General features: G+C 48.8%; 1 protein-coding gene across 27 annotated transcripts in view; it reads right to left on the bottom strand.

Annotated features, from left to right (window-relative positions):
* The window catches only part of mapk10 (mitogen-activated protein kinase 10), a 135,690-nt gene that overhangs the window by 36,496 nt on the left and 79,867 nt on the right, over nucleotides 1-19,327 (bottom strand). For 7 of the 27 annotated variants that reach the window (XM_031826110.1, XM_020484755.2, XM_020484757.2 and 4 more), the window contains one exon: nucleotides 3,162-3,233. The exons of the other annotated variants lie outside the window; for them this stretch is intronic. In XM_031826110.1, coding sequence (XP_031681970.1) covers nucleotides 3,162-3,233 — 72 coding nt within the window. The remainder of the gene's footprint in view (nucleotides 1-3,161; nucleotides 3,234-19,327) is intronic. 27 annotated transcript variants of the gene reach the window in all.

Here is a 19,327-nt window from a genome sequence, read left to right as displayed (position 1 = left end):
CACAAAGTGCTAAAGATGGTAGCAATGAACAGAACACTAAAGGGAACACTGTACTGTATGTCTACGACATTAAGATGTAACATCATCATGTATGCATAGGACTACAGTATCACTCTCCTAAGCAGACCTAAGGACATGAGTAGTAGTATCAGTAGTAGTAGTATCATTAGTAGTAGTAGTAGATGTAACATCATCATGTATGCATATGACTACAGTATCACTCTCCTAAGCAGACCTAAGGACATGAGCAGTAGTAGTAGTATCAGTAGTAGTAGTAGTATCAGTAGTATCAGTAGTAGTAGATGTAACATCATCATGTATGCATAGGACTGCAGTATCACTCCCCTAAGCAGACCAAAGGACATGAGCAAACAGTAACAGACAACTACTGTATAATCTGCCGTCTCTCAAACAAAATAAAGTTGTCTTTTTCCATGTCTAAAGGGAGCGATTACTACATCTATTTTTAAAAAACTTTTAATGATATATACCCATTGATTCCTGAAGCATATTAAAACGTATAAATGCCCCACAAGCTCAGTCCAACTGTCTGACCCCATCAAAACCCAGAATAGAAGCTTGTTTAACTCCTTCGTTTGTAATCAAACACTGTATACTGTAGCCTCAAAACATGGTACAAGTTATCATGTTGATATCATGGATCGTCAGTCATGCATCCATAGCTCTGTCTATGCATTTGAGGGTGGTTACATTTCTCCAGCCCCATCCCTCAGCTGTTTACCATAACAGTGCCATGGTGGCTGCTTTGTTATTGCTTGAATTGCAGATTCACCATTTAATCACTGTAAACAAACAGATCTCTTGCTAGTCTTGACAGTCCAAACAGATGTTAAATCTGCAGCAATACTTGTTGTGCATGGTCCCTGACAAATAAACGAATAAAAGGGGTAATAAAATAGATATTTTCTGGCATTTTGTGGATGATTAAAACTAGTACTACAGTACCTCTTCTATACTGACGCAAGACATGCATGTGTCAGAACGATGCATAGAGAGTCCTGTCTGAGTGTTCTATTGGTCAGAGAGATCTGGGCCGGGGTGAGGAGTTTATTCCTCCCCTCTCCTCATCTCATCTACAATGGCAATTCCACTCTTTTAAATCTGCTATAAGAAAGACTCTATTAATACTAAAGCTTTTGTTATTATTGAATAAGCACTCCCCATTCTCCCATATCCTTAATTAAAGGGCTACCTGGGGTTCTATTCAATCTGTTTGGCTGAAGCGGTATAAATGTAAAGGTAACTTAGCCAACGTTTGCAGTGTTTTTCGTGAATGCATGTCTCTGCTAACGCGGGAAGATTTGCCTTTGAATTTCAATCACGCTGTAATGCTGAACTTCAGCGAAACAGATTGAATCGAGCCCTTAATCTCTCAGTGAAGGCAAGCGCATTCCAAACGGCACCCTACTTCCCACTTTGGGACCTGGTCAAAAAGTTGTGCACTATATAGGGAATACAGTAAGATGCCATTTAGGACACAGACATATTGGTATAGAGCAGAGTCAATGCTTTTCTCCTTGGCTTCCTATCATTTAATAAACTGTTCCCCAGTCCTGGCTTAAGATAATGTACATGTGCGCTTAAGGTGGGTTTTAAAACTAGCAGATTGGAACGTCCCAATGTTCTCTCTGGGTTCTATAAAATATACTTTATCAATATGAAGGCAGAAGACTGGGTACTGTAGAATGTTCCAGAGGCTGGTTGGTGTGATTTTGTGTTAAAGATGGCTGTTTTATTTTATTATTATAAGAGTTCTGGTAATATTTCCATTACATTTATTACAAATGGCAAATAAACTTGAATGTTGATTTTGAATGATGAGCACTATTTTAGGATAGGAACAGAAGGGTAAGGATGGTGTGTGTGTGTATTTGTATGTAGGTGAATAGGAGGTGGCCAAGCTGAGGAAGGGGGGGGGGGGGGTGATGGCGGAGATGGTTGAGTCTTTGTTCTCTCCATCTCCCAACGTTCTCAGAGGGGGTGGTAGAGGATGTCTGCCAGCCACCAAGGACATCCAGAAACACATGAGCTCATCCTGCTGGAACGCCGGCTTCATTTCCTCTTTGTCTACACCCCACTTTGGGAATCGCATCTACACCATGCTGTGAAATGAGAAGCTTGGGGACCTTTTCATTAATTCCCTAAAATTATTCTACACGGATGTTTAGCTTGTCTAATTTGATTAAAACAATTTGCTGAAATGTATTCTAAAACCTTTCCATATAGCTACGTATCTTAATTTGTGTTTTAAAAGAAAGCATTTACCTTTTTATACTGACAATCCCCGTTAAATATTATCAGTATCCCCCTCATCTTGAATTTACGCTATTTTCAAAATGTTCCGCTTTTATGATGGTGTTCAAACTGCTCGTCTCAATGACAGCCCTGATGCTGTATGTTGTAGCCTGTAAAGACTGGAACAAAGCCAGAACGAGGCAGGCGTGAAATCGCAAGCTAGTTAGCGGTGGTGCGCTAGTAGCAGATCTATGGAGCGCGTTGTATCATTAGCCCCGTTTAAACCTGGCGCTAACATGCATCCTTGGTCCTGATCTGAACCACATTCTGATTGTTCCCAGATTTTCAGATATATGTCTACACCTGGTATTAAAATGTGTTTATTATCCCTCCACTGTGTCTGCATTGTGACCAAATGTCCCTGTCCTTCCCCGTATGCAAATTATTTGACAGATATTCTTCTAAAATATTATTGATTTCTTTTAAAACACATATTGATGTCAAAAGTCAATGGCGCCAGCTGTCAATGGTTTTAAAAGGCAGAATAATGATGATTTATATGCTTTTACTGTCCAGGTCCGTCTACACTTGTGAGAAATCCAGACATAATGCGTGCCTGACTACCACCAGAGGTGATCAGGAAGATCTGATCACAGTCAGATCCCAACGTGTCTTTTGATCATCTACACCCGTCTACAAATGTAGGCACAATCAGGATGTGGACACAATCAGGAAAAAATAAGGCTATTGTGTTAATACTAGTTATAGTATTATCTAAAGGTTCTATAGGGCCTATACTGTATGCCGCTAGCCATTGAACCCTATTTGGTTCTTCACAATGCCATTTCTTCTAGCAGTGTGCAGTATAGTGTTGATGATTTGTTCCAGAAGTGAGGCAAGGATACGGTCGGTGCCTGGGAACAGCACTGTCCCTCTTATCACCTCTCCAAAGATGCAGCCCACAGACCACATGTCCACTGTAGCCAGACACAGTCCCATACCAGTCACTCAGCATGTATGACACATGACACATACAAACCAATGGAGGCTGCTGAGGGGAAGATGGCTCATAATAATGGCTGGAACGGAGCAAATGGAATGGCATCAAACCCATGGAAACCATGTGGTTAATGTATTTGATACCATTCCACCAATTCTGCTTCAGCCATTACCACAAGTCCGTCCTCCCCAATTAAGGCGCCACCAACCTCCTGTGATACTAACTCCATCCACCACACACTGCGCCCTATAACATACAACATGACACATGCATGACACATGCTTTTCTAAAGCCCTGTAGGTAAAGCCACTCTCTAGTGGATATGAATAGCTTCGTTCCAAAATGCTATATCCAGCAATTTTTCACATTTGTGTTTTTTTCATCAGAAATGAATGCTAATGGTTAGAATCATGTGTGTGTAAAATATTACTTTTCTCAGAGTTTTAATTAATAGATGATAGATGTGTGTTAAAATTGTATTTCTTTCTTCTGGCGAAGTGCTATATTTCCATTGTTTAGCTGGAATGGAATGTTCGTATAGTCCCAGTCGGTTTTAGATAGAACGTCGAGGACCCGCCCGCCTGTGGGGAAAACAACATGCGGTTACCTAGGTTACCCCATTGGGCTCACAGCAAAAACTTGACCTTTGTAGCGGTCAACGGTTATGAAAACTATTTACGTGTTTCTAAGTAGTGAGAACGCTAGGGAGCAGGCAGTGTTGAAAATTAATCTTTAGACTTGTTGTACTTTTATTTATTGTAGTTATGTAATTGACTAAAACAGGCAGACAACAAGAAAATTGTGTTCGACAAAGTTCAAGTTTTTTGCTCGATGTGAGTGTGTGCTGGCTAGCTACCAACCAGAACATTAAGCTAGCCAAGACCAACAACACAAACAAATGGACTATACAGCTACAAGTAGTGAGTGGAGTTACAAACAGACTGTACTAAACAAGTTAAATGTCTTACCTGTGATTAAGTGTTTTCTGCACACATATCTACGTGTAGCCTGCTTGGACAATGGCTCCCCATGTGTCCCAATCTCCCATGTTGAATAGCCTGAAGTCACAGGGCACTTCTCACAGGCTCTATTTCCCCATGTGTCCCAATCTCCCATGTTGAATAGCCTGAAGTCACAGGGCACTTCTCACAGGCTCTATTTCCCCATGTGTCCCAATCTCCCATGTTGAATAGCCTGAAGTCACAGGGCACTTCTCACAGGCTCTATTTCCCCATGTGGGTCAACCGTAGATTGGGATGTTTGACCTGGTTATATTGAACAACACAGCGGCTTTTCAGGATGTTTTGTTGTTTCTGTATAACAAAAAAACAAATCGACAACGAAGCTATTTTACAATGGGGGTCAATGTTCGAGGGGGAATTCCTTATTATTAAGTGAATATCAACTCGGACTATCCTGTACATTTGACTGTGATATGTGTTGGTCTCACCTTCCGATCTTAAGATGAATGAACTAACTGTAAATTGCTCTGGATAAAAGCATCAGCTAAATGACTAAAATGTCAAATCGTACCGATTCATAAAAAATAAAAAAAAAGATTAAAAAATAAATTGATGTCACAAATGCATCATTTTATACAGTTCTTTATTAAAAATATCATTTTTTTGTCACATTTCACTGTGTAAAACCTAGCAGTACTATTTATTTATCTGAGAGTGAGACGGATATACTGTAGAGTTTCAAAAACAAAACATGGGTAGCCTAGTGGTTAGAGCGTTGGACTAGTAACCGGAAGGTTGCAAGTTCAAATCCCCGAGCTGACAAGGAACAACTCTGTCGTTCTGCCACTGAACAGGCAGTTAACCCACTGTTCCTAGGCCGTCATTGAAAATAAGTATTTGTTCTTAACTGACTTGCCTGGTTAAATAAAGGTTAAATCTCTGAAATGAAAGTGACAAAACATCAAACAAATACGTCATAGAACAACCCCATGCCATAGTTAGGGAGTGAAAAAAACATGCCAGCCTCTTTTATAAGTTCTTTAAAAATCCCCTGGTAGCCTGGTTTCTTCCTAGGTTTTGGCCTTTCTAGGGAGTTTTTCCTAGCCACCGTGCTTCTACACCTGCATTGCTTGCTGTTTGGGGTTGTAGGCTGGGTTTCTGTACAGCACTTTGAGATATCAGCTGATGTACGAAGGGCTATATAAATACATTTGATTTGATTTGATTTTAAACAATAAAAGAATAACATTTCTGATAATGGATATATATCATTTTGGAATGAAACTTTTCATATGTTCTAGCTTGGTAAAATCCACTGTAAAAGCAACTTACATGTTTCACTCTGCTGGCATTTTGATTAGCATTGACTACCTTAAGATAATGACACAATGGCCTTAGAATATATTGTGGATTCCCACAGTGTATACAACACGCACCAGGCAGACACACTCACCAACAGAAATATATCAATTAAGAAAAGCATAAATATTCTGAGTGAGGAATGTCTCATTCTGTCAAAGAGGTCCCAGAATAAAGAGGTTGAATACAGGATAGATAATTACTTTCTTGGTAAGAACGTACATTAAGCTATTTGTTAATATGACACTTTTCAGAGAGGTTAATTCATGTATTAGATGGTGAATTAATAATACAATTATGGAAATATTAGAGTTATAATGTTAATAATAATAATAATGTCAAGTTAGTTAGAGACACTAGACCTACAACAGCCCAGTACCTAACAGAGGAGGACAGGCCAGTACCTAACAGAGGAGGACAGGTCAGTACCTAACAGAGGAGGACAGGCCAGTACCTAACAGAGGAGGACAGGCCAGTACCTAACAGAGGAGGACAGGCCAGTACCTAACAGAGGAGGACAGGCCAGTACCTAACAGAGGAGGACAGGCCAGTACCTAACAGAGGAGGACAGGCCAGTACCTAACAGAGGAGGACAGGCCAGTACCTAACAGAGGAGGACAGGCCAGTACCTAACAGAGGAGGACAGGCCAGTACCTAACAGAGGAGGACAGGCCAGTATCTAACAGAGGAGGACAGGCCAGTACCTAACAGAGGAGGACAGGCCAGTATCTAACAGAGGAGGACAGGCCAGTACCTAACAGAGGAGGACAGGCCAGTACCTAACAGAGGAGGACAGGTCAGTACCTAACAGAGGAGGACAGGCCAGTATCTAACAGAGGAGGACAGGTCAGTACCTAACAGAGGAGGACAGGCCAGTATCTAACAGAGGAGGACAGGCAGTACCTAACAGAGGAGGACAGGTCAGTACCTAACAGAGGAGGACAGGTCAGTACCTAACAGAGGAGGACAGGTCAGTACCTAACAGAGGAGGACAGGCCAGTACCTAACAGAGGAGGACAGGCCAGTACCTAACAGAGGAGGACAGGCCAGTACCTAACAGAGGAGGACAGGTCAGTACATAACAGAGGAGGACAGGCCAGTACCTAACAGAGGAGGACAGGCCAGTACCTAACAGAGGAGGACAGGCCAGTATCTAACAGAGGAGGACAGGTCAGTACCTAACAGAGGAGGACAGGCCAGTACCTAACAGAGGAGGACAGGCCAGTATCTAACAGAGGAGGACAGGTCAGTACCTAACAGAGGAGGACAGGCCAGTACCTAACAGAGGAGGACAGGCCAGTATCTAACAGAGGAGGACAGGTCAGTACCTAACAGAGGAGGACAGGTCAGTACCTAACAGAGGAGGACAGGCCAGTACCTAACAGAGGAGGACAGGTCAGTACCTAACAGAGGAGGACAGGTCAGTACCTAACAGAGGAGGACAGGCCAGTACCTAACAGAGGAGGACAGGCCAGTACCTAACAGAGGAGGACAGGTCAGTACCTAACAGAGGAGGACAGGCCAGTACCTAACAGAGGAGGACAGGTCAGTACATAACAGAGGAGGACAGGCCAGTACCTAACAGAGGAGGACAGGCCAGTACCTAACAGAGGAGGACAGGCCAGTACCTAACAGAGGAGGACAGGCCAGTACCTAACAGAGGAGGACAGGCCAGTACCTAACAGAGGAGGACAGGCCAGTATCTAACAGAGGAGGACAGGTCAGTACCTAACAGAGGAGGACAGGTCAGTACCTAACAGAGGAGGACAGGCCAGTACCTAACAGAGGAGGACAGGTCAGTACCTAACAGAGGAGGACAGGTCAGTACCTAACAGAGGAGGACAGGCCAGTACCTAACAGAGGAGGACAGGCCAGTACCTAACAGAGGAGGACAGGTCAGTACCTAACAGAGGAGGACAGCCCAGTACCTAACAGAGGAGGACAGGTCAGTACATAACAGAGGAGGACAGGCCAGTACCTAACAGAGGAGGACAGGCCAGTACCTAACAGAGGAGGACAGGCCAGTACCTAACAGAGGAGGACAGGCCAGTACCTAACAGAGGAGGACAGGCCAGTACCTAACAGAGGAGGACAGGTCAGTACCTAACAGAGGAGGACAGCCCAGTACCTAACAGAGGAGGACAGGTCAGTACATAACAGAGGAGGACAGGCCAGTACCTAACAGAGGAGGACAGGCCAGTACCTAACAGAGGAGGACAGGTCAGTACATAACAGAGGAGGACAGGCCAGTACCTAACAGAGGAGGACAGGCCAGTACCTAACAGGAGGACAGGCCAGTACCTAACAGGAGGACAGGCCAGTACCTAACAGAGGAGGACAGGACAGGTATCGATTCACCTTCAGAGAGAACAGCCCAGTACCTAACAGATGGGGACAGGACAGGTATCGATTCACCTTCAGAGAGAACAGCCCAGTACCTAACAGATGGGGACAGGTCAGTACCTAACAGATGGGGACAAGACAGGTATCGATTCACCTTCAGAGAGAACAGCCCAGTACCTAACAGATGGGGACAGGTCAGTACCTAACAGATGGGGACAGGACAGGTATCGATTCACCTTCAGAGAGAACAGCCCAGTACCTAACAGATGGGGACAGGCCAGTACCTAACAGAGGAGGACAGGCCAGTACCTAACAGATGGGGACAGGACAGTACCTAACAGAGGAGGACAGGACAGTACCTAACAGATGGGGACAGGTCAGTACCTAACAGAGGAGGACAGGACAGTACCTAACAGATGGGGACAGGACAGTACCTAACAGAGGAGGACAGGACAGTACCTAACAGATGGGGACAGGACAGTACCTAACAGATGGGGACAGGCCAGTACCTAACAGAGGAGGACAGGCCAGTACCTAACAGAGGAGGACAGGCCAGTACCTAACAGATGGGGACAGGACAGTACCTAACAGAGGAGGACAGGCCAGTACCTAACAGATGGGGACAGGACAGTACCTAACAGAGGAGGACAGGACAGTACCTAACAGATGGGGACAGGTCAGTACCTAACAGAGGAGGACAGGACAGTACCTAACAGATGGGGACAGGACAGTACCTAACAGAGGAGGACAGGACAGTACCTAACAGATGGGGACAGGTCAGTACCTAACAGATGGGGACAGGACAGTACCTAACAGATGGGGACAGGTCAGTACCTAACAGATGGGGACAGGACAGTACCTAACAGAGGAGGACAGGTCAGTACCTAACAGATGGGGACAGGTCAGTACCTAACAGAGGAGGACAGGTCAGTACCTAACAGATGGGGACAGGACAGTACCTAACAGATGGGGACAGGTCAGTACCTAACAGATGGGGACAGGTCAGTACCTAACAGATGGGGACAGGTCAGTACCTAACAGATGGGGACAGGCCAGTACCTAACAGATGGGGACAGGTCAGTACCTAACAGATGGGGACAGGCCAGTACCTAACAGATGGGGACAGGTCAGTACCTAACAGATGGGGACAGGTCAGTACCTAACAGATGGGGACAGGCCAGTACCTAACAGATGGGGACAGGTCAGTACCTAACAGATGGGGACAGGTCAGTACCTAACAGATGGGGACAGGACAGTACCTAACAGAGGAGGACAGGTCAGTACCTAACAGAGGAGGACAGGTCAGTACCTAACAGAGGAGGACAGGTCAGTACCTAACAGATGGGGACAGGACAGTACCTAACAGAGGAGGACAGGCCAGTACCTAACAGATGGGGACAGGACAGTACCTAACAGAGGAGGACAGGCCAGTACCTAACAGAGGAGGACAGGACAGTACCTAACAGAGGAGGACAGGTCAGTACCTAACAGAGGAGGACAGGCCAGTACCTAACAGATGGGGACAGGACAGTACCTAACAGAGGAGGACAGGTCAGTACCTAACAGATGGGGACAGGACAGTACCTAACAGATGGGGACAGGTCAGTACCTAACAGATGGGGACAGGACAGTACCTAACAGATGGGGACAGGACAGTACCTAACAGATGGGGACAGGACAGTACCTAACAGAGGAGGACAGGTCAGTACCTAACAGATGGGGACAGGACAGTACCTAACAGATGGGGACAGGTCAGTACCTAACAGAGGAGGACAGGACAGTACCTAACAGATGGGGACAGCCCAGTACCTAACAGATGGGGACAGCCCAGTACCTAACAGATGGGGACAGCCCAGTACCTAACAGATGGGGACAGCCCAGTACCTAACAGATGGGGACAGCCCAGTACCTAACAGATAGGGACAGGTCAGTACCTAACAGATGGGGACAGGCCAGTACCTAACAGATGGGGACAGCCCAGTACCTAACAGATGGGGACAGGACAGTACCTAACAGATGGGGACAGGACAGTACCTAACAGAGGAGGACAGGCCAGTATCTAACAGATGGGGACAGGTCAGTACCTAACAGATGGGGACAGTTCAGTACCTAACAGATGGGGACAGGCCAGTACCTAACAGATGGGGACAGGACAGTACCTAACAGATGGGGACAGGTCAGTACCTAACAGATGGGGACAGGTCAGTACCTAACAGAGGAGGACAGGTCAGTACCTAACAGATGGGGACAGGTCAGTACCTAACAGAGGAGGACAGGTCAGTACCTAACAGATGGGGACAGGTCAGTACCTAACAGAGGAGAACAGCCCAGTACCTAACAGATGGGGACAGGTCAGTACCTAACAGATGGGGACAGGTCAGTACCTAACAGATGGGGACAGGTCAGTACCTAACAGATGGGGACAGGACAGTACCTAACAGATGGGGACAGGTCAGTACCTAACAGATGGGGACAGGTCAGTACCTAACAGAGGAGGACAGGTCAGTATCTAACAGATGGGGACAGGTCAGTACCTAACAGATGGGGACAGGTCAGTACCTAACAGAGGAGGACAGGTCAGTACCTAACAGAGGAGGACAGGTCAGTACCTAACAGAGGAGGACAGGTCAGTACCTAACAGAGGAGGACAGGTCAGTACCTAACAGAGGAGGACAGGTCAGTACCTAACAGAGGAGGACAGGTCAGTACCTAACAGATGGGGACAGGTCAGTACCTAACAGATGGGGACAGGTCAGTACCTAACAGAGGAGGACAGGTCAGTACCTAACAGATGGGGACAGGTCAGTACCTAACAGATGGGGACAGGTCAGTACCTAACAGATGGGGACAGGACAGTACCTAACAGATGGGGACAGGTCAGTACCTAACAGAGGAGGACAGGTCAGTACCTAACAGATGGGGACAGGTCAGTACCTAACAGATGGGGACAGGTCAGTACCTAACAGAGGAGGACAGGTCAGTACCTAACAGATGGGGACAGGTCAGTACCTAACAGATGGGGACAGGTCAGTACCTAACAGATGGGGACAGGTCAGTACCTAACAGATGGGGACAGGCCAGTACCTAACAGATGGGGACAGGTCAGTACCTAACAGATGGGGACAGGTCAGTACCTAACAGATGGGGACAGGTCAGTACCTAACAGAGGAGGACAGGTCAGTACCTAACAGATGGGGACAGGTCAGTACCTAACAGAGGAGGACAGGTCAGTACCTAACAGATGGGGACAGGTCAGTACCTAACAGAGGAGAACAGCCCAGTACCTAACAGATGGGGACAGGTCAGTACCTAACAGATGGGGACAGGTCAGTACCTAATAGATGGGGACAGGACAGTACCTAACAGATGGGGACAGGTCAGTACCTAACAGATGGGGACAGGTCAGTACCTAACAGAGGAGGACAGGTCAGTATCTAACAGATGGGGACAGGTCAGTACCTAACAGATGGGGACAGGTCAGTACCTAACAGAGGAGGACAGGTCAGTACCTAACAGAGGAGGACAGGCCAGTACCTAACAGAGGAGGACAGGCCAGTACCTAACAGAGGAGGACAGGCCAGTACCTAACAGAGGAGGACAGGCCAGTACCTAACAGAGGAGGACAGGCCAGTACCTAACAGAGGAGGACAGGCCAGTATCTAACAGAGGAGGACAGGCCAGTACCTAACAGAGGAGGACAGGCCAGTATCTAACAGAGGAGGACAGGCCAGTACCTAACAGAGGAGGACAGGCCAGTACCTAACAGAGGAGGACAGGTCAGTACCTAACAGAGGAGGACAGGCCAGTATCTAACAGAGGAGGACAGGTCAGTACCTAACAGAGGAGGACAGGCCAGTATCTAACAGAGGAGGACAGGTCAGTACCTAACAGAGGAGGACAGGTCAGTACCTAATAGAGGAGGACAGGTCAGTACCTAACAGAGGAGGACAGGCCAGTACCTAACAGAGGAGGACAGGCCAGTACCTAACAGAGGAGGACAGGCCAGTACCTAACAGAGGAGGACAGGTCAGTACATAACAGAGGAGGACAGGCCAGTACCTAACAGAGGAGGACAGGCCAGTACCTAACAGAGGAGGACAGGCCAGTACCTAACAGAGGAGGACAGGACAGTACCTAACAGAGGAGGACAGGCCAGTACCTAACAGAGGAGGACAGGCCAGTACCTAACAGATGGGGACAGGACAGTACCTAACAGAGGAGGACAGGCCAGTACCTAACAGATGGGGACAGGACAGTACCTAACAGAGGAGGACAGGCCAGTACCTAACAGAGGAGGACAGGACAGTACCTAACAGAGGAGGACAGGTCAGTACCTAACAGAGGAGGACAGGCCAGTACCTAACAGATGGGGACAGGACAGTACCTAACAGAGGAGGACAGGTCAGTACCTAACAGATGGGGACAGGACAGTACCTAACAGATGGGGACAGGTCAGTACCTAACAGATGGGGACAGGACAGTACCTAACAGATGGGGACAGGACAGTACCTAACAGATGGGGACAGGACAGTACCTAACAGAGGAGGACAGGTCAGTACCTAACAGATGGGGACAGGACAGTACCTAACAGATGGGGACAGGTCAGTACCTAACAGAGGAGGACAGGACAGTACCTAACAGATGGGGACAGCCCAGTACCTAACAGATGGGGACAGCCCAGTACCTAACAGATGGGGACAGCCCAGTACCTAACAGATGGGGACAGCCCAGTACCTAACAGATGGGGACAGCCCAGTACCTAACAGATAGGGACAGGTCAGTACCTAACAGATGGGGACAGGCCAGTACCTAACAGATGGGGACAGCCCAGTACCTAACAGATGGGGACAGGACAGTACCTAACAGATGGGGACAGGACAGTACCTAACAGAGGAGGACAGGCCAGTATCTAACAGATGGGGACAGGTCAGTACCTAACAGATGGGGACAGTTCAGTACCTAACAGATGGGGACAGGCCAGTACCTAACAGATGGGGACAGGACAGTACCTAACAGATGGGGACAGGTCAGTACCTAACAGATGGGGACAGGTCAGTACCTAACAGAGGAGGACAGGTCAGTACCTAACAGATGGGGACAGGTCAGTACCTAACAGAGGAGGACAGGTCAGTACCTAACAGATGGGGACAGGTCAGTACCTAACAGAGGAGAACAGCCCAGTACCTAACAGATGGGGACAGGTCAGTACCTAACAGATGGGGACAGGTCAGTACCTAACAGATGGGGACAGGTCAGTACCTAACAGATGGGGACAGGACAGTACCTAACAGATGGGGACAGGTCAGTACCTAACAGATGGGGACAGGTCAGTACCTAACAGAGGAGGACAGGTCAGTATCTAACAGATGGGGACAGGTCAGTACCTAACAGATGGGGACAGGTCAGTACCTAACAGAGGAGGACAGGTCAGTACCTAACAGAGGAGGACAGGTCAGTACCTAACAGAGGAGGACAGGTCAGTACCTAACAGAGGAGGACAGGTCAGTACCTAACAGAGGAGGACAGGTCAGTACCTAACAGAGGAGGACAGGTCAGTACCTAACAGATGGGGACAGGTCAGTACCTAACAGATGGGACAGGTCAGTACCTAACAGAGGAGGACAGGTCAGTACCTAACAGATGGGGACAGGTCAGTACCTAACAGATGGGGACAGGTCAGTACCTAACAGATGGGGACAGGACAGTACCTAACAGATGGGGACAGGTCAGTACCTAACAGAGGAGGACAGGTCAGTACCTAACAGATGGGGACAGGTCAGTACCTAACAGATGGGGACAGGTCAGTACCTAACAGAGGAGGACAGGTCAGTACCTAACAGATGGGGACAGGTCAGTACCTAACAGATGGGGACAGGTCAGTACCTAACAGATGGGGACAGGTCAGTACCTAACAGATGGGGACAGGCCAGTACCTAACAGATGGGGACAGGTCAGTACCTAACAGATGGGGACAGGTCAGTACCTAACAGATGGGGACAGGTCAGTACCTAACAGAGGAGGACAGGTCAGTACCTAACAGATGGGGACAGGTCAGTACCTAACAGAGGAGGACAGGTCAGTACCTAACAGATGGGGACAGGTCAGTACCTAACAGAGGAGAACAGCCCAGTACCTAACAGATGGGGACAGGTCAGTACCTAACAGATGGGGACAGGTCAGTACCTAATAGATGGGGACAGGACAGTACCTAACAGATGGGGACAGGTCAGTACCTAACAGATGGGGACAGGTCAGTACCTAACAGAGGAGGACAGGTCAGTATCTAACAGATGGGGACAGGTCAGTACCTAACAGATGGGGACAGGTCAGTACCTAACAGAGGAGGACAGGTCAGTACCTAACAGAGGAGGACAGGCCAGTACCTAACAGAGGAGGACAGGCCAGTACCTAACAGAGGAGGACAGGCCAGTACCTAACAGAGGAGGACAGGCCAGTACCTAACAGAGGAGGACAGGCCAGTACCTAACAGAGGAGGACAGGCCAGTATCTAACAGAGGAGGACAGGCCAGTACCTAACAGAGGAGGACAGGCCAGTATCTAACAGAGGAGGACAGGCCAGTACCTAACAGAGGAGGACAGGCCAGTACCTAACAGAGGAGGACAGGTCAGTACCTAACAGAGGAGGACAGGCCAGTATCTAACAGAGGAGGACAGGTCAGTACCTAACAGAGGAGGACAGGCCAGTATCTAACAGAGGAGGACAGGTCAGTACCTAACAGAGGAGGACAGGTCAGTACCTAATAGAGGAGGACAGGTCAGTACCTAACAGAGGAGGACAGGCCAGTACCTAACAGAGGAGGACAGGCCAGTACCTAACAGAGGAGGACAGGCCAGTACCTAACAGAGGAGGACAGGTCAGTACATAACAGAGGAGGACAGGCCAGTACCTAACAGAGGAGGACAGGCCAGTACCTAACAGAGGAGGACAGGCCAGTATCTAACAGAGGAGGACAGGTCAGTACCTAACAGAGGAGGACAGGCCAGTACCTAACAGAGGAGGACAGGCCAGTATCTAACAGAGGAGGACAGGTCAGTACCTAACAGAGGAGGACAGGCCAGTACCTAACAGAGGAGGACAGGCCAGTATCTAACAGAGGAGGACAGGTCAGTACCTAACAGAGGAGGACAGGTCAGTACCTAACAGAGGAGGACAGGCCAGTACCTAACAGAGGAGGACAGGTCAGTACCTAACAGAGGAGGACAGGTCAGTACCTAACAGAGGAGGACAGGCCAGTACCTAACAGAGGAGGACAGGCCAGTACCTAACAGAGGAGGACAGGTCAGTACCTAACAGAGGAGGACAGCCCAGTACCTAACAGAGGAGGACAGGTCAGTACATAACAGAGGAGGACAGGCCAGTACCTAACAGAGGAGGACAGGCCAGTACCTAACAGAGGAGGACAGGCCAGTACCTAACAGAGGAGGACAGGCCAGTACCTAACAGAGGAGGACAGGCCAGTACCTAACAGAGGAGGACAGGTCAGTACCTAACAGAGGAGGACAGCCCAGTACCTAACAGAGGAGGACAGGTCAGTACATAACAGAGGAGGACAGGCCAGTACCTAACAGAGGAGGACAGGCCAGTACCTAACAGAGGAGGACAGGTCAGTACATAACAGAGGAGGACAGGCCAGTACCTACAGAGGAGGACAGGCCAGTACCTAACAGGAGGACAGGCCAGTACCTAACAGGAGGACAGGCCAGTACCTAACAGAGGAGGACAGGACAGGTATCGATTCACCTTCAGAGAGAACAGCCCAGTACCTAACAGATGGGGACAGGACAGGTATCGATTCACCTTCAGAGAGAACAGCCCAGTACCTAACAGATGGGGACAGGTCAGTACCTAACAGATGGGGACAGGACAGGTATCGATTCACCTTCAGAGAGAACAGCCCAGTACCTAACAGATGGGGACAGGTCAGTACCTAACAGATGGGGACAGGACAGGTATCGATTCACCTTCAGAGAGAACAGCCCAGTACCTAACAGATGGGGACAGGCCAGTACCTAACAGAGGAGGACAGGCAAGTACCTAACAGAGGAGGACAGGCCAGTACCTAACAGATGGGGACAGGACAGTACCTAACAGAGGAGGACAGGACAGTACCTAACAGATGGGGACAGGTCAGTACCTAACAGAGGAGGACAGGACAGTACCTAACAGATGGGGACAGGACAGTACCTAACAGAGGAGGACAGGACAGTACCTAACAGATGGGGACAGGACAGTACCTAACAGATGGGGACAGGCCAGTACCTAACAGAGGAGGACAGGCCAGTACCTAACAGAGGAGGACAGGCCAGTACCTAACAGATGGGGACAGGACAGTACCTAACAGAGGAGGACAGGCCAGTACCTAACAGATGGGGACAGGACAGTACCTAACAGAGGAGGACAGGACAGTACTAACAGATGGGGACAGGTCAGTACCTAACAGAGGAGGACAGGACAGTACCTAACAGATGGGGACAGGACAGTACCTAACAGAGGAGGACAGGACAGTACCTAACAGATGGGGACAGGTCAGTACCTAACAGATGGGGACAGGACAGTACCTAACAGATGGGGACAGGTCAGTACCTAACAGATGGGGACAGGACAGTACCTAACAGAGGAGGACAGGTCAGTACCTAACAGATGGGGACAGGTCAGTACCTAACAGAGGAGGACAGGTCAGTACCTAACAGATGGGGACAGGACAGTACCTAACAGATGGGGACAGGTCAGTACCTAACAGATGGGGACAGGTCAGTACCTAACAGATGGGGACAGGTCAGTACCTAACAGATGGGGACAGGCCAGTACCTAACAGATGGGGACAGGTCAGTACCTAACAGATGGGGACAGGCCAGTACCTAACAGATGGGGACAGGTCAGTACCTAACAGATGGGGACAGGTCAGTACCTAACAGATGGGGACAGGCCAGTACCTAACAGATGGGGACAGGTCAGTACCTAACAGATGGGGACAGGTCAGTACCTAACAGATGGGGACAGGACAGTACCTAACAGAGGAGGACAGGTCAGTACCTAACAGAGGAGGACAGGTCAGTACCTAACAGAGGAGGACAGGTCAGTACCTAACAGATGGGGACAGGACAGTACCTAACAGAGGAGGACAGGCAGTACCTAACAGATGGGGACAGGACAGTACCTAACAGAGGAGGACAGGCCAGTACCTAACAGAGGAGGACAGGACAGTACCTAACAGAGGAGGACAGGTCAGTACCTAACAGAGGAGGACAGGCCAGTACCTAACAGATGGGGACAGGACAGTACCTAACAGAGGAGGACAGGTCAGTACCTAACAGATGGGGACAGGACAGTACCTAACAGATGGGGACAGGTCAGTACCTAACAGATGGGGACAGGACAGTACCTAACAGATGGGGACAGGACAGTACCTAACAGATGGGGACAGGACAGTACCTAACAGAGGAGGACAGGTCAGTACCTAACAGATGGGGACAGGACAGTACCTAACAGATGGGGACAGGTCAGTACCTAACAGAGGAGGACAGGACAGTACCTAACAGATGGGGACAGCCCAGTACCTAACAGATGGGGACAGCCCAGTACCTAACAGATGGGGACAGCCCAGTACCTAACAGATGGGGACAGCCCAGTACCTAACAGATGGGGACAGCCCAGTACCTAACAGATAGGGACAGGTCAGTACCTAACAGATGGGGACAGGCCAGTACCTAACAGATGGGGACAGCCCAGTACCTAACAGATGGGGACAGGACAGTACCTAACAGATGGGGACAGGACAGTACCTAACAGAGGAGGACAGGCCAGTATCTAACAGATGGGGACAGGTCAGTACCTAACAGATGGGGACAGTTCAGTACCTAACAGATGGGGACAGGCCAGTACCTAACAGATGGGGACAGGACAGTACCTAACAGATGGGGACAGGTCAGTACCTAACAGATGGGGACAGGTCAGTACCTAACAGAGGAGGACAGGTCAGTACCTAACAGATGGGAAAGGTCAGTACCTAACAGAGGAGGACAGGTCAGTACCTAACAGATGGGGACAGGTCAGTACCTAACAGAGGAGAACAGCCCAGTACCTAACAGATGGGGACAGGTCAGTACCTAACAGATGGGGACAGGTCAGTACCTAACAGATGGGACAGGACAGTACCTAACAGATGGGGACAGGTCAGTACCTAACAGATGGGGACAGGTCAGTACCTAACAGAGGAGGACAGGTCAGTACCTAACAGATGGGGACAGGTCAGTACCTAACAGATGGGGACAGGTCAGTACCTAACAGAGGGGACAGGTCAGTACCTAACAGAGGAGGACAGGTCAGTACCTAACAGAGGAGGACAGGTCAGTACCTAACAGAGGAGGACAGGTCAGTACCTAACAGAGGAGGACAGGTCAGTACCTAACAGAGGAGGACAGGTCAGTACCTAACAGATGGGGACAGGTCAGTACCTAACAGATGGGGACAGGTCAGTACCTAACAGAGGAGGACAGGTCAGTACCTAACAGATGGGGACAGGTCAGTACCTAACAGATGGGGACAGGTCAGTACCTAACAGATGGGGACAGGACAGTACCTAACAGATGGGGACAGGTCAGTACCTAACAGAGGAGGACAGGTCAGTACCTAACAGATGGGGACAGGTCAGTACCTAACAGATGGGGACAGGTCAGTACCTAACAGAGGAGGACAGGTCAGTACCTAACAGATGGGGACAGGTCAGTACCTAACAGATGGGGACAGGTCAGTACCTAACAGATGGGGACAGGTCAGTACCTAACAGATGGGGACAGGTCAGTACCTAACAGAGGAGGACAGGTCAGTACCTAACAGATGGGGACAGGTCAGTACCTAACAGATGGGGACAGGTCAGTACCTAACAGAGGAGGACAGGTCAGTACCTAACAGATGGGGACAGGTCAGTACCTAACAGAGGGGACAGGTCAGTACCTAACAGATGGGGACAGGTCAGTACCTAACAGATGGGAACAGCCCAGTACCTAACAGATGGGGACAGCCCAGTACCTAACAGATGGGGACAGGTCAGTACCTAACAGATGGGGACAGGCCAGTACCTAACAGATGGGGACAGCCCAGTACCTAACAGATGGGGACAGGACAGTACCTAACAGATGGGGACAGGACAGTACCTAACAGAGGAGGACAGGCCAGTATCTAACAGATGGGGACAGGTCAGTACCTAACAGATGGGGACAGGTCAGTACCTAACAGATGGGGACAGGCCAGTACCTAACAGATGGGGACAGGTCAGTACCTAACAGATGGGGACAGGTCAGTACCTAACAGATGGGGACAGGTCAGTACCTACAGAGGAGGACAGGTCAGTACCTAACAGATGGGGACAGGTCAGTACCTAACAGA

The sequence above is a fragment of the Oncorhynchus kisutch genome, linkage group LG6 (assembly GCF_002021735.2).
Source record: "Oncorhynchus kisutch isolate 150728-3 linkage group LG6, Okis_V2, whole genome shotgun sequence".
Taxonomy (NCBI): Eukaryota; Metazoa; Chordata; class Actinopteri; order Salmoniformes; family Salmonidae; genus Oncorhynchus; species Oncorhynchus kisutch.
The sequence above is the reverse complement of the archived record's forward strand: the minus strand, read 5'-3'. Positions and strand labels throughout refer to the sequence as shown.